Here is a 16,649-nt window from a genome sequence, read left to right on the forward strand (position 1 = left end):
GGACCTCCCCGGAATGCTGCTGCAGATATCCAGGCTGTGTTTTACATAAAAACATAAGAAATAGGAGCAGGAATAGACCACTTGGCCCCTCGAGCCATTCAATAAGATCATGGCTGATCTTGGGCTCAAAGCCACTTCCCTGCCTGCTCCCCATAACCCATCACTCCCTATAATATCTCGTTCACATACTTTTAACCTGAAAATCTATTCTGGGATCACTTCCACACTTTTGTGCGTGTGTGTGTCGTCGTCGTCTTCTTAGGCAGTCCCTCGGAACCGAGGATGACTTGCTTCCACATTAAAAATGAGTTCGTAGGTGACTGATGAGTCCAATGTGGGACCTACAGTCTCTGTCACAGGTGGGGCAGACGGTGGTTGAAGGGGCGGGTGGGTGGGGTGCTTGGGTTGACGTGCGCTCCTTGCGCTGCCTGCGCTTGGCTCCCAGCGAAGAGACTCGAGGTGTTCGGCGCCTTCCCGGATGCTTCTCCTCCACTTTGTGCGGTCTTGGGCCAGGGATTCCCAGGTGTCGGTGGGGATGTTGCACTTTTTCAAGGAGGCTTTGAGGGTGTCCTTGAAGCATTTCCTCTGCCCACCTGGGGCTCTCTTGCCATGCCGGAGCTCCGAATAGAGCGCTTGTTTTGGGAGTCTCGTATCGGGCATGTGGACAATGTGACCCGTCCATCGGAGCTGATTGAGCGTGGTCAAAGCTTCGATGCTGGGGATGTTGGCCTGAGCAAGAACACTGACGTTGGTGCGCCTATCCTGCCAATGGATTTGCAGGATCTTGCGGAGGCAGCGTTGGTGGTACCTCTCCAGTGCTTTGAGGTGCCTGCTGTACATGGTCCATGTCTCTGAGGCATACAGCAGGGCGGGTATCACTGCTGCTCTGTAGACCATGAGCTTAGTGCCGGGTTTGATGTCCTGGTCTTCAAACACTCTCTTCCTCAGGCGACCGAAGGCTGCACTGGCACACTGAAGGCGGTGTTGGACTTTGTCGTCGACGTCTGCCCTTGTTGACAGTAGGCTCCCGAGGTATGGAAAGTGGTCCACGTTGTCCAAGGCCTTGTGGATTTTGATAATCGGGGGGCAGCACTGTGTGGCGGGGGCAGGTTGGTAGAGGACCTTTGTCTTACCTGTGTGTGTGTGCACCAGGTGAAGTTACATTGTGTACTGAAGAGGGTACATTAAAAAGAGCTTCATTTGATGTTTTCTTCCTGTTGCTATTTTTAACGGCCCAGTACGGGACAGCTCATTTCCGAGCCATGTGATGCAGTGCTGGAGGCTGTTCTCTAATCATTTGCATACATTTGGGATGTGCTGTGCAGCTGCCGCTGACTCCACTGCCTGGAAGTGATGTGCAGCTGTCGACTTTCCCAGCACCGTGTGTGGTGTGTGTGTCAACTCATCGACTTTCATTGAAAGATGGCAGTTGCTGTGTGGTTGGTGCATTCGGGGAACTCCGAAGGTATAAAGATGATTCAAGTCGGTTAAAATTCCACAGCTGTTCACGTTGAAGATTACATGGAGGAGATAGAAAGAAAATCTATTTGCAAGTATAAATTTGACACCTTTTCCGTTTGTGCATTTAATGCATCGGATAACAAGAGTTTGGTATTGAAATATTGATTTCAAAACCTTATATTAAACAGCAAAAAATGTCTGAATTTTTAAATATTTTAACATTTTGCATGTGTGAGATCATAATACATTCTAAACCTAATCAAACCTTCCCCACCCTCGGATGTCCAGTCTTGGTCTATATTTGTGCGCCATAAATGCCTCTGTGAATAGACTGTTTTATTAACCACCCACACTTAGCTGGCTGCCTTTGTAAGTTCTTCATCTGCTCCGTAACCTGTCCACCGCCTCTTTCATCTGTGCTTTTTTTTTTCTAATCTTGTGCTACATGACACCTCTGCTGCAGGCTAGATTTTTCCTCCCGCCTCTCTCAAGCACCGTGGGACTTTTTTCTACATCAAAGCTGCGATAGAAATGCAAGTTCTTTTCTGGTGCTGGGGCCGCTTCCTTCCACCTTCGGCAATGTTCGTTTTTTCCTCCTTTTATTGAGCCAGAGCTGTGCTGGGGACACTCCCTCGGGAGTATCTGATCGCAGCTGGCTTCAATTTTGCTAATTTTCTTTTAAACACCTTTCCATAAAAACCCAACGACCCCGGTGGATACGTTGATGTTCTCCCGACATCAAGGACACCGTGCATCCTGCATCATCCTCCGGTCCGTCGTAGGAGGGGTCCTTTGGTGAAAATGAACCCCAGCCCTCCCACTATCCTCTTGACTCGGAGTAATACATAGGATCAAAAGCCTAACACGTGGTAAAAATGAACCCCAGCCCTCCCACTATCTTCTCGACTCAGTAATACATTGGTGCCTGTTAGGCTTTTGACCCTATCATTCCAATGGCCAAGGCCTGAACGAATTCCATTCTAGCTGAATCTGTGGTGTTCCCGCGCTCTCCACTTGCACCATACTGAATCGAAAGGTGTAATAAGGCGTTTAGGTCAAGTAGTACCAACCCCCTGCCTTCCTCTTCTCTCATTAATTTCTTAAGGTTATTTCTTGGTCTTCCTCTTACCCCCACTTCACAAGAATGTACAAATTGCTTTCTCCTCCCCCCCCCCCCCCCCCCGATTTTCTCTTTTTTCGCCTTTCCTGATACCACAGGCTGGTGAAGAGGTGCAGTTCCACGGGTGCTGGCCACCGACTGGTATGTCTTGCAGCTGGTCATTCTTTGTAGGAGCCCAAGATTTGTTAGGTCACGAATGGCCATGACAGCTAAGCCTGACAGTCTTGACGAAGGATTTTGACCTGAAACGTTGACTCTATTTCTCTCTCCACGGATGTTGCCTGGCCTGCTGAGTTTTTCCAGCATTTTCTGTTGTTACAGCTGAGCCTGACCCTGCCTGCCCTCAACAGCCACACAGAGCCTGCAGGGGTCACTGGAGCGCTACCAGGAATGGTAACAATTACTGATTTCCGCCCCCCCCCTCCCACCACTCCTCCTCATGTCCCAGGGACACTCAAGCCAATGGTAGTTCACTCAAACTGAGATCAGCCAATTTAGTGCCGATCATAGAGTTATAGGGCTGGATTTTACCTTTCGATGCAGCTTGGGAGCTGCCTTCCGGGTTCCGATCCCGCCCCCAGCAACGTCCCATGCACAGGCGCTATTTTGAGTCAATTGGCCTTGTTAAGCCCCGCCCTGCGGGCTTGCCGGCCAATTAAAAGAAAGCAGCGAGTTCCAGTTCCTCAACACTCGCTGCGTAAAAAAGTTTTTCCTCACATCCCCCCTGTATCTCTTGCCCAAAACCTTAAATCTGTGTCCCCTAGACCTTGTACCATCAACTAGTGGGAACAGCCTTTCCCTGTCTAGCCTATCCAAACCAGTCATAATCTTGTACATTCTATCTAGTCACCCCTCAACCTCCTTTGCTCTAATGAAAACAAATCCAGCTTCTCCAACCTGTCCTTGTAGCGAAGATCCCCCATCCCCGGAACCATTCTGGTAAATCTCCTCTGCACCCTCTCAAGGGCCTTCACATCCTTCCTAAAGTGTGGTGACCAGAACTGGACGCAGTACTCCAGTTGTGGCCTAACCAGCGCTTTATAAAGGATCAGCATAACTTCTCTACTTTTGTACTCAATACCTCTATTTATGAAGCCCAAGATCCCATATGCTTTGCTAACCACTCTCTCAATATGTCCTGCCACCTTCAGGGACCTATGCACATTAACTCCCAGGTCCCTCCGTCCCTGCACACTCTTTAAAACTGTGCCATTAAGTGTATATTGCCTCTCCCTGTTCCTTCTGCCAAAATGCATCACCTCACACTTCTCTGTATTAAATTCCATCTGCCACTTGTCTGCCCATTCTGCTAGCCTTTCTATGTCCTGTTGCAGTCAATTGGTATCATCTGCACTGTTTGCCACACCCCCAAGTTTGGTGTCATCGGCAAATTTAGAAATTCTACTCTGTATTCCAATATCCAGGTCACTTATATATTATATCAAAAAAAGCAGTGGCCCCAGCACTGCCCCTTGGGGAACTCCACTGTCTACCATTCTCCAGGCTGAAAAACAGCCATTTACCACAACTCGCTGTTTTCTGTCCAAAGCCAATTCCTTATCCAAGCTGCCACTGACCCACCTGTTCCATGAGCCTCAATTTTGTTAACCAGCCTTCAATGTGGTACTTTGTCAAACGCCTTCCTAAAATCCATGTAGACAACATCCATTGCATTCCCTTCATCAATCCTCCCTGTTACTTCATCAAAAAATTAAATTAGTCAAACACGATCTGCCTTTTACAAATCTGTGTTGGCTCTCCTTAATTAGCTTAAACCTCTCCAAGTGCCCGTTAATTTTTTCCTTGATTATTGTTTCTAAAACTTTACCCACCACTGATAAACTGACCGGCCTATAGTTACCCTTTCTTGAACAATGGTGTCACATTTGCCACTTTCCAATCCTCAGGCACCTCCCCCGCATCTGGGGAAGATTGGAAAATTATGGCAAGCCCTTCTGCTATCTCCTCCCGCAATTCCCTTAGCAACCTGGGATGCAAGCCATCTGGACCAGGCGACTTATCCACCTACCCAGTGTAACCCCTTCACGGTTCTCTAGATATATGTGAGATGTGGTCTCTGTTGTAGACAGTATTCTATAGTCCAGTAAGGAGATCACTACTACAATGGCTTAATTCTAATTATCTTACTTTATAGTTTTAACGTCAGGCAGTATAAGAAGATTACCGGTCAATGAACTAAATTAGACATTTGCATACATTAGAATGAATCTAGACATAATAAACATACATTCTCCATTTACATGGATTCAAAGGAGAATCTGTCCCTGTGTCCAAATTCGAGTGCACTCTTTCGTTGGCGCGCTTAAGTTGGAGCTCATGGTATGTATAATGTCTGCAAGACTTACGACTCCGAACCCCTTCGTTGAATTCTCTTCACGATCACTGAATCCCACTTTGAGTTCTGGATGCAGAGCTACTAATACGAAGGGCGGCGGCCGAGTTTGGAAGCCCGGGACGGGATGCGGCAGCCATTTGCCTCCTGAGCCCTCTTTTCAGAGCTCCTGCCCTCTTTTCTTCCAGTCGCACGCGTTTCCCGCTCGAAAACCCCGACTCCACCCCTTCCTCCTGGGGTTTCTGCCTGGAGACTGCGCAGCCTCACTGTCTGCAGCAGTTGATACTGGTGCAGAATTATGGAAAGTATGCTCTTAGTCACATTGTGTCCTTAAAAGTTCTTGCCGTACCTTCACATGGGCAACTTTAACCCAGGGATTTATAACAATAATAATAGTGTCTAGGTTAAAGATTGATAACCATACTTAGCGTACATAACATTTCCAGTGGGTATTACACCAGTTTTTCTAGTACATCCTGTCTATCAATTTTCACCCCTTCCATTGCTTCTACCTTTTCCACTTCCACCGATATTTTGTCAGCATCCACCTCCCTAGTAAACAAAGTACTCATTGAGTATTCTAGCCTTGCCCTGCGACTCTAAGCATAGATCAGGGTGGAACTTGGGACCTTCCTGACCTTTTTTAAGGCTCTGGACCACATGATACAGTACTTCTTCACACTGAGCCATTGAAGAGTGGCAAACCATCTCATTGAGTCATCGAAAGACCTGCATGGGCTGGAAGGTGTTGATATAACATAAGGATATGCTTTGGGATGATCATTTTAAATGGAATCTACCTTCCCTCATGGAGGGAGGGGGGGGTGGTGGCAGTGGGGGGGGTGCAGTGATGGTCCCAACATTCTCGATCATTTTGGATTTGAAGGAGTTTTTCTTGTCAGTTTTTAGAAGCCGACACAACACTGGGGACCAAAGACCGCCTAAATATTGAATCCTTTCCCGTTATTTACTGAAAGTAAATCTCGCCCTCTGCTTGTTGCAAGGTAGCCTCCATTTGAGAAGCATCATCTGCAGTTTGTCCTAATGTTTGTCTGGCAGTAATGTAAAAAGTTCACGGTCAGCATTCACCGTGGCCTGGAAACGGGGCATCTGCCCACGCACTTGGTTGGTGAATGGTGTGTGATGGGGGTGGGGAATAGATAGAAAGCGTGCTATAAATAGCTCTGAAACTACATCAGAAATGAACAGTGACTGGTAGAAGACTGAGATTTTTGGAAAGAGTGATTAAGATGTGAAACTTTATCTGGCTGCGCCTTGTGTCTTACACCCACAGCAAACCTAGACGAAGCTGTATTTACAAAGTACAGACGGTTTCCTTTTCGGGACGTGCTTTACGCTCTTGCCGTTTTGAGCAAGATTTCCTTTTGACCTCGTTTATCTTTCATTAAAAGCAGAAAATGCTGGAACTACTCATCAGGTCTGTCAGCATCTGAAGAAGTGAGGGTTGCTTCCTCTCCTGCCCGGCCTTTTCCTTTTCAAAACGCTGTGTAATTCTAACTACTGTCATTTGTTTTTTCAGAATAGCAGTTTTTTCTTTCTGTATTGTTGCACGTCCTTTCCTTGATTTATCTGCACCAGCTCTGGATAAGAAGCCCATCGCTCACCTTGGTCCAAGTTACAGGAGGACAGGGGGAGCAACAACAGCAACTTGCATTTATATAGCGCCTTTAATGTCCTAAAACATCCTGAGGTGCTTCACAGGAGCGTTATCAAACAAAATTTGACACAAGCCACATTTAAGGAGATATTAGGACAGGTAACCAAAAGCTTGGTCAAAGAGGTAGGTTTTAAAAAGTGTTTTAAAGGAAGGAAGGGAGGGAGAGGGAGAGGTTTAGGGAGGGAATTCCAGAGTTTAGGGCCTCGGCAGCTGAAGGCATGACCGCCAATGGCGGAGCGATTATAATCAGGGGATGTGCAAGAGGCCAGACTTGGAGGAGCGCAGAGATCTCGGAGTGTTGTGGGACTGGAGGAGGTTACAGGGATCGGGAGGGGACGAGGACATGGAGGGATTTGAAAACGAGGATGAGAATTTTAAAATCGAGGCGTTGCCGGAATAGGAGCCAATGTAGGTCAGCGAGCACAGGGGTGAACGGGACCTGGTGCGAGTTAGGAGACAGACAGCAGAATTTGGATGAGCTCAAGTTTGCGGCGGGTGTAATGTGGAAGGCCGGCCAGGAAGACAAACCTAATTAGGGGCAGTAAATTCACAAAGAAGGAAGAAAAATCCCGGTGACTGATCAGCTATTTTGAGAAAAGGAAAACGATGAATGCTGGGATTCTGATGCAGGCTCCCACCCAAAGTCTCGACCTATTCTCACTCCAGTGCCGACAGACCGACAATGCATTTCCAGTATTTTCTGGTTTTATGATTGGATTTCCTTCCTTCTGCTTTATAAGCTAAATGTTCAAAGCTTTTTTCTGCCCGGGATAGTTGCAGATTACTGCTGAGCTTGTTTCATTCAGTTACTGTACAGTACACGCCAACAACAATTTATTAAAAAATAATTATTGGAGCATTTTAAATAGACTCGAGTTAATTCCAAATACATTGCAACGTGAAAAGCTGCCTGTTTGTAGGAGTGGTTAAAAGGGGTACTTTTCCTTTTTAAACAGTCATTAGACGTGATATTGACTGTCCCTGATTCATTACTGACCATCGCATACATAAGTACTTCCCACCGTCGCCATTCCGATCGCCGCCGCTCCCTGACCCGGAACCCCACCCCAACTGCTGACCGCGACCTCCAAGCCCCCCGATTGCTCCCTCGTCCCGAAGACCATGATCACTGCTCGACCTCACGATCCCAAACCCCAAAGACCTGACACCGTGTAGCACAGGGGCCCGAACTTGCAGCACTTGCCTTCGTTGTAATGCACTCCGGGGCTCCTCGGACCTTAACGTTTGTGGTGATTTGATAATCATCCTTTTTTTCCCTTTTTCAGAGTGTAAATCATCAGGTAGGAGGATCTGATACTGGTACCTGCCCTCAAGGCCTTATTAAAACAAGTGTCATTCAACTAAACCGACAAGTCCACGTGTATAACACATCTAAAAGCACAATACAGCTAACAAGATGTCTTGGAAATTGTAACTCAGTTTAACTTTGCATGTGAAATTTTAGTAAGATGGTTTGACTTGTCTGGAAAGTTCGTTACACAATGTTATCGGCCGTAAGTCTATGTTGGGCTTCTTCTTTCTACCCAAGCCCCCTTCTCTTTCTCTCTCTCTTTTCCCCCCCCCCCCACAAGAAACCTAGAATATTTGAGTTGAAACATCTGCAAGTCCAACCCCAAGACCAAGATGCTCGTCCCCACCGCTGGTATGTCTTTGGCAGGGATCAAACATTTCTGAAGGTGAAGGGAAGGAAAGGGGGTTCCTCTCATGGACAGCTAGTCCACCAAGGGACCAATCTGATTAATGATGATAAACCAGTACTAGGTGGCTAAAACAAGTTATGGTTGGAGCCCTGAGCAAGAGTGCTAAACCCAGAAATGCATCACCTTCGAGGTCTGATTTACTGAATTGCCGTGTCAGTGGTCCAAAAAGCTGGATTTTTTTTTTCTCTGTCTCCGTTAGACAATAATGTTCACCAGTTTACTGTATTCCTGTCTTCAGGGTTGATGCCAATGTGGACAAGAGAATCAGTGCAAGCGAGATGCAGCGATGGATCATGGAAAAGACTGAGGAGCATTTTCAACAGGCCACTGAAGAGAACAAACTTCACTTCAAAGCTGTGGATCCTGATGGAGATGGTAATGGAATTTATTTGTGTACATGAGGCTGCTTCCCTCCCTAAACCTATCTCTCTTCCTTTAAAACCCACCTCTGTGACTTTGGTCACTCTTCTCGATCTTTCCATTAGCTCAGTGTCTGTTTTACCAATGCTTCTATGAAGTGTCTTGGGGTGTTTTAAATGTGATATATTAATGTTGTACGAGTAGTTTTGTGATCGGCTCCAATAAATAAATATAGAGTAAGGCAAGCAATCCCACAGGGTGACAATCGAGTGCCTCCACTTCATGACACTACAAATACTCCCAGGGAACACTGTCGACCCAAACTGACACACAATACAACTCAAATAACAATCTTTGTTTTTTTTTTAAAGTGAATTGCAAAGAAAGCCAGCAAAAAAATGATTTAAGGTGCTAAATGGTCTGCTGCTAGTATTCAGTTACTCTTTTGGCGGTTAGGACTAAGTCAAAGTTGGGTGCAGTTATTCAGCCACCTTCTGAAGACGAGGAGGGTCATGTGAGGACACATGGTAGAACCAGTAGTTGAAGTAAACTTTGTTCACTGGGCACGCTACACATTTACCCAGTTATCTGAGCAAGTGAAGGCACTCCCTGAAACATGGGGAACGAGGCTCCTTTATCCGAGTCATCTGAAATACAAAACATAGCCATTACGGCACAGAAGGAGGCCATTCAGTCCATCGAGCCCGTGACAGCTCTCTGTACAGCAGTGCAGTCAGTCCCATTCCCCCGCTCTAGCCCCGTAGCCCTGCAAGTTTATTTCCCTCAAGTGCCAATCCAATTTCCTTTTGAAATTATTGATCGTCTCCGCTTCCATCGCCTTCGTCGGCAGCGAGTTCCAGGTCATTACCACTCGCTGCGTAAAAAAGTTCTTCCTCACATTCTCTCCCCCCCCCGCCTATCTCTTGCCCCAGAACCTTAAATCTGTGTCCCCTAGTCCTTGTACTATCAGCTAATGGGAACAGCCTTTCTCTGCCTACCTTATCCAAACCTGTCATAATCTTGTACACCTCTGTCAAATCTCCCCTCAACCTCCTTTGCTCCAAGGAGAACAACCCCAGCTTCTCCAACCTAACCTTGTAGCTAAAATCCTTCATCCCCGGAACCATTCTGGTAAATCTCCTCTGCACCCTCAAGAACCTTCACATCCTTCCTAAAGTGTGGTGACCAGAACTGGATGCAATACACTAGTTGTGGCCTAACCAGAGCTTTATAAAGGTTCAGCATAACTTCCCTGCTTTTGTACTCAATACCTCTATTTATGAAGCCCAAGATCCCATATGCTTTGCTAACTACTTTCTCAATATGTCTCACCATCTTCAAAGATCCATCCAGGGATTTAAATTGTTGAGGCATTGGGACCGATTCTGGGGAAGGTGGGACCTGTACAAGCTGGACGGGTTACACCTCGGCAGAAATGGGACCAACATCCTCGCAAAGGGGGTTTGCTAGTGCTGTTGCGAAGGATTTAAACGAGTTTGTCGGGCTGGGAACCTAAGTGTGGGCCCAGAACGGAGAGAAACAAAGCTGGAAGTGCAAGTCAGAAAAGTAGTCAGCAAAACTAGTAGGGAGCAGAAACAAAGGCCAACAGTAAAGAGGGTCAAAGTGCAGAAAAATATTAAACAGGCAAAGTTGAAGGCACTTTATCTAAATACACGTAGCATTCGTAACAAGGTGGATGAATTAATGGCACTAATAGAAGTAAATGAGTATGATGTAATTGCCATTACAGAGACATGTTTGCAGGGTAACCAAAGCTGGGAACTGAATGTTCCAGGGTACTCAACATTTAGGAAGGACAGACAAAAAGGGAAAGGAGGTGGCATAGCACTGTTAATAAGGGATGAGATCGGTACGGTAGAGATAAAAGATCTTGGCTTGGCAGATCGTGATGTAGAACTGGAATCAGTTTGGGTGGAGCTAAGAAACAGCAAAGGGTGTAAAACATTGGTGGGAGTATAGGCCACCAAACAGTAATGGTAATGTAGGGCACCGCATCAATCAAGGGATTAGAAGTGCATGTAACAAGGGCAATACAGTAATCATGGGGGACTTTAATCTACATATTGACTGGGCAAATCAAATTACCAGTAATGGTGCGGAGGACGAATTCTTGGAATGCATGCAAGATGGTTTCCTGGATCAGTATGTGGAGGAACTAACCAGGGAACAGACTATTCTGGATCTGGTGCTGTGTAATGAGAAAGGGCTAATCAATAATTTTGTGGTAAAGGGGCCTTTAGCGACAAGAGACCATAATATGATTGAATTTTACATTAAGTTTGAGAGTGATGTAGTCCAATCTGAAACTAAGGTCTTCAATCTAAACAGAGGAAACTACAAGGGTATGAGGGACAAGTTGGGCATGGTAGATTGGGAGACTACACTAAAAGGTATGAAGGTGGACATACAATGGCTAACATTCAAGGAAATAATGCATAATTTGCAACAAACATATATTCCTCTAGGGGATAAAAACCCAAAAGGAAAAGTGATCCAACCATGGCTAACAAAAGAAATTAAAGCTAGTATTAAGTCAAAAGAGGAAGCTTATAAAGTTGCCAGAAAAAGTGGTCAGCCTGAGGATTGGCATCTTTTTAGAAATCAGCAAAGGGGGACCAAGAAATTGATAAAGAAAGGGAAAATGGAATATGAGCACAAACTAGCGAAAAATATAAAAACTGATTGTAAAAGCTTCTATAGGTATGTGAAAAGGAAAAGACTGGCAAAGGTAAATGTAAGTCCTTTACAGTCAGAGACGGGAGAATTTATAATGGGGAATGAGGAAATGGCTAAGAAATTAAATAAATACTTTGTTTCTGTCTTCACGGAGGAAGACACAGAAAACCTCCCAGAAATACGAGGAAACCAAGGGTGTGACGAGAATGAGGAAATTAAAGAAACTATTACAGGAAACTTTGTGCTATCCGGAGGTTGAATGTCCGGCAGCTTCGATCTAACGGCAGAAATCAGCAGCCGTTTTGGTTAGGTTTTTTTTCTTCTAGCATTCTTTTCACAGGCAGGCTCTGGAAAGCGTCTTTGTAGCTTAGCAACAGCTTCAGAGACGCTTCCAAGCTACTGGGCCGAGTGTTTACAAGCTGTTGCTGAGCAACAGTGTTTGTGGTCAGAAACAGCAGGCTCTGGAAGGTGTCTCTATCTTAGCAACAGCTTCAGAGATGCTTCCAAGCCACGGGCTGAGTGTTGACAAGCTGTTGCTAAGCAACAGTCTTTGTTGTCCGATACGGAGATGAAAAGCTCCTATCTGAGAACTTCCGGATAGACCAGCGTCAATGTTATCAGATAGGAGCTTTTCATCTCTGTATCTGACAACAAAGACTGTTGCTTAGCAACAGCTTGTCAGCACTCGGCCCGTGGCTTGGAAGCGTCTCTGAAGCTGTTGCTAAGATACAGAGACACCTTCCAGAGCCTGCCGTATCTGACCACAAACACTTGCTCAGCAACAGCTTGTAAACACTCGGCCCAGTAGCTTGGAAGCGTCTCTGAAGCTGTTGCTAAGCTACAAAGACGCTTTCCAGAGCCTGCCTGTGAAAAGAATGCTAGGAGAAGAAAAAAAACCTAACCAAAACGGCTGCTGATTTCTGCCGTTAGATCGAAGCTGCCGGACATTCAACCTCAGGCTAGCACAAAGTTTCCTGTACTAGCAAAATTAATGGGACTAAAAGTCAATAAATCCCAAGGACCGGATGACCTACGTCCTAGGGCTTTGAAAGAGGTGGCCATTGGAATAGCTGACGCATTGGTAGTCGTCTTCCAAAATTCTATAGATTCTGGAACGGTTCCTACAGATTGGAGGGTAGCAAATGTAACCCCGCTATTTAAGAAAGGAGGGAGAGAGAAAATGGGGAACTACAGACCTGTTAGGCTCACATCAGTAGTTGGGGAAATGCTGGAATCTATTTTTAAGGATGCAATAACTGGGCACTTAGAAACTAATAGTAAGATTGGGCAGAGTCAACATGGATTTATGAAAGGGAAATCCTGTTTGACAAACCTATTGGAGTTCTTTGAGGATGTAACTAGTGGAGTAGACAAAGGGGAACCGGTAGATGTGGTGTATCTGGATTTTCAAAAGGCCTTCGATAAGGTCCCACACACGAGGTTGGTGAACAAAATTAGGGCACATGGAATTGGGGGTAATATACTAGCATGGATTGAGAATTGGTTAACAGACAGAAAACAAAGGGTAGGGATAAACTGGTCTTTTTCAGGATGGCAGGCTGTGACTACTGGGGTACTGCAAAGATCGGTGCATGGGCCCTAGCTTTTTCACAGTCTATATCAATGATTTGGATGAGGGGATTAAATGTAACATTTCCAAATTTGCTGATGATACAAAGCTAGGTCGCAGTGTCAGATGTGAAGAGACTTCAAGGGGATCTTGACCGGCTCAGTGAGTGGGCGAGAACATGGCAGATGGAATGTAATGTGGATAAATGTGAAGTTATCCACTTTGGTAGAAAAAACAGAAAGGCAGAGTATATCCTAAATGGTGATTGGGGAATGCAGATGCTCAAAGGGACCTGGTGTCCTTGTACATGAGTCACTGAAAGTGAGTGTGCAGGTGCAGCAAGCCATTAGGAAGGCAAATGATATGCTGGCCTTCATTACAAGAGGATTTGAGTACAGGGGTAAAGAAGTCTTACTCCAATTATAAAGGGCCTTGGTGAGACCACACCTGGAGTACTGTGTACAATTTTGGTCTCCTTACCTAAGGAAGGATATACTTGCCATAGAGGGAGTGCAACGAAGGTTCACAAGATTGATTCCTGGGATGGCGGGACTGTCATATGAGAAGAGATTGAGTAAACTAGGCCTGTATTCTCTTTCATTCAGAAGAATGAGAGGGGATCTCATTGAAGCATACAAAATTATTATAGGGCTTGATAGAATGGATGCTGGGAGAATGTTTCCCTTGGCTGGGGAGTCTAGAACCAGGGGCCACAGCCTCAGGATAAAAGGTAGGCCATTCAGGATGAGATGAGAAGAAATTTCTTCACACAGAGGGTGGTGAATCTTTGGAATTCTCTACCCCAGAGGGCTGTGGAGGCTCAGTCATTGGGTATATTCAAAACAGAAGTCGATAGATTTCTGACTAGCAAGGGTATCCAAGGATGTGGCGACAGGGCTGGTGAATGGAGTTGAGGCAGAAGATCAGCCATGATCTCGTTGAATGGCGGAGCAGGCTCGAAGGGCCGAATGGCCTACTCCTGCTCCTATTTCTTATGTTCTTACATGAACCCCCAGGTCCCTCTGTCCCTGCACAATCTTTAGAACTGTGCCATTAAGTCTAGAAATACTCAGCAGGTCAGGCAGCATCTGTGGAGAGAGAAACAGACTTAACCTTTCAGATCGATGACCCTTCGTCAGAACGTTCTGACGAAGGGTCATCGACCTGAAACATTGACTCTGTTTCTCTCTCCACAGATGCTGCCTGACCAGCTGAGCATTTCCAGCATTTTCTGTTTTTATTTCAGATTTCCAGCATCCGCAGTATTTTGCTTTTGCCATTAAGTGTATATTGCCTCCCTATCCCTTCTGCCAAAATGCATCACCTCACACTACTCTGTATTAAATTCCATCTGCCACTTGTCTGCCCATTCTGCTAGCCTCACTGTTTGCCACACTTCCAAGTTTGGTGTCATCGGCAAATTATATAAAACATATCTGGACTTTTTACAGAAAGAGAAGCGAAACCCCAGAAACCCCTTTGTCAGAACTGAAATCTAACGGATACGAAAGCCCCTCGTATTGCAGCACAAAACAAATTCTCTCCACACCTTCACCTGTGACCTTCTGCTGCTTTTGGCGATTTCGGGTTGGCAGGCTCCCATTATCTTCCCTTCATCGCTGACTTCTGGTACCTCTCCACCTCCATCGCTCACCAGGGCCCTGTACTTCTTCCTTGAACAGCAGCCCAAACGATCCCCATCCAGCAGCATCCTCCTCTGCCAGGCTCAACTCATTTAACTCCACTCATTCTCTCCAGATAAAAGTTATAAAACCTCGCCTGGGTCCCAGCTGTGCCTGTTTTTTTAATGTAGGATATGTGGAACATTCTTTGTTGCAATCCTACTCGATGCCCCTCTTGTGTTACATTGATGACTGTGTTGGTGCAGCTTCCTGCTCTCGCTGTGATCCTGAAAGTCAAGGCTATTTAATTAAATAAGATTTTCATTTCCACTCGTCCTGTTTCGTTGTCGATCTCTGACTCTCCCCTTCCTTGATTGCTCACTCTCCATCTCTGGTACTGGGCTTTCCACATTCCAAGCCCATTGACTCCCATAAGTACCTAGATCCTAATTTTTCCCACCCTGCTTCTTATAAGCACTCCATCCTTTTCTCCCAGTTTCACCGTCTCTGTCATATCTGCTCGGATGATTCCACTTTCCACACCAGAGCAGAAATGACCTCCTTTCTTTCCCCTCGGCAGCGATTGATTAGGAACACAGGAGCAGGAGGAGGCCATTCAGCCCCTCGAGCCTGTTCCGCCATTCAGTGAGATCATGCCTGATCTGCGATCTGACTCCATATACCAGCCTTTGGCCCATATCCCTTAATACCTTTAGTTAACAAAAATCTCTCGATCTCAGATTTAAAATTAACAATTGACCCAGCATCAACTGCCGTTTTGCGGAAGAGTTTCCATGACGATATCTGCCCCGGTTCCTGGGCCTCTGCTCCGACACCACCTTCCTCTCACAGTATGACGAGATCCACCTCCCACCCCACCAGCTGTTGCATTCATCAGTTCACCACCTGCCATTTCTGTCACTTGCAACGTGATCCCACCACCAAGCACATTCTCCTTCGCCCTCTCCTGTCTGTTTACCATAAGGACTGCTCCCTCGGTGTTGCCCTTGTTCATTGAGTGGGAGTGTGGTAAGAGTGTGCGCCCATGGTGTTGTCCTGCCTTTTCAGATACAGATGCACCCACTGTACATGCCAGCCTTTGCCATTTTGATTTCAGAACTCCTGTGTTAGCAGGGTATTTTTGGGGCCTAGCTCCTTGCGTGGGCCTCCTCTTACCACCTTAGCTATTTCCACATTCTCTTTAATGTCATTTGATTGTCTTACTGACAGAATCTTTTAACTCATCATCTAATTTCCTGCTTTTCTTGTGAGCAGTTTGAGGTCATGTAACCCATTAACTTCCTCCTTGTGATAGCAATACCTGTTGCTTTTTCGCCCACACCTCTTTTTGTGTGTTCAACACGCTTCAGGGGCTTTCTTATCTTTTATGTTTTCAGTTGCGATGAAGGGCCGCTATCTGATAAGTTCACCTGTCTTTACTCATTGCAGATGCTGACCTGCTGTGCACTTCCCAGAATTTTCTTCTTTTATGCCTGAAATAATGAATTTGTTTCTCCTCTTCCGCCCCCCCCCCCCCCTCGGCTGTTGAACTGCATACATTAACCTCTCAAAAGAGACTGGTATCAAGTAATCTTTTGACGCCATTAATTCAGAACAACAGCAATGAGGAAAAGCTACCTCGGCCACACATTGATTATGTTGGTGGATCTTTGTCAGTTCCGTGTATTAGCCACCAATTCCCATTGCAGATAGAAAGGGGGTCCTGCAAGGATACAGCTAGCTGAAGCCATCTTTTTAAATCCAATTTATTCTAACTGTCCAAAGGTATAGAATACAGAAATCTCTGCATCGTTTTCCTCCCAGGAAGATGTCTAGTGTCTTGCTGGGGGAGTGGGGGGGGGGAAATTGCCCAGAAAAATGTCTGCAAGTCTTCTCGGTTACAGCGCGCCACGGGGCGTGGAGACTTCTCTGGCGTCCGTGTTTTCTCCTCCGTGATCTCCTCCTGCATTTTACGCCTGTCACAGGCTCGTACACGTGGCTTGACCTGATGTCGGCTGACGTGTTTACCTCTCGGACAAACTGCTTCGCACACCCGGTGATCGTGGC

General features: G+C 46.0%; 1 protein-coding gene across 1 annotated transcript in view; it reads left to right on the forward strand.

Moving 5' to 3' along the window:
- The window catches only part of sdf4 (stromal cell derived factor 4), an 81,736-nt gene that overhangs the window by 21,629 nt on the left and 43,458 nt on the right, over nucleotides 1–16,649 (forward strand). Inside the window, exon 2 of the mRNA XM_085967099.1 lies at nucleotides 8,572–8,708. Within this exon, the coding sequence (XP_085823225.1) occupies nucleotides 8,572–8,708 (137 nt within the window). The remainder of the gene's footprint in view (nucleotides 1–8,571; nucleotides 8,709–16,649) is intronic.

Source organism: Somniosus microcephalus, chromosome 25 (assembly GCF_052327205.1).
Source record: "Somniosus microcephalus isolate GS21.2 chromosome 25, FLI_Smic_1.0, whole genome shotgun sequence".
NCBI lineage: Eukaryota > Metazoa > Chordata > Chondrichthyes > Squaliformes > Somniosidae > Somniosus > Somniosus microcephalus.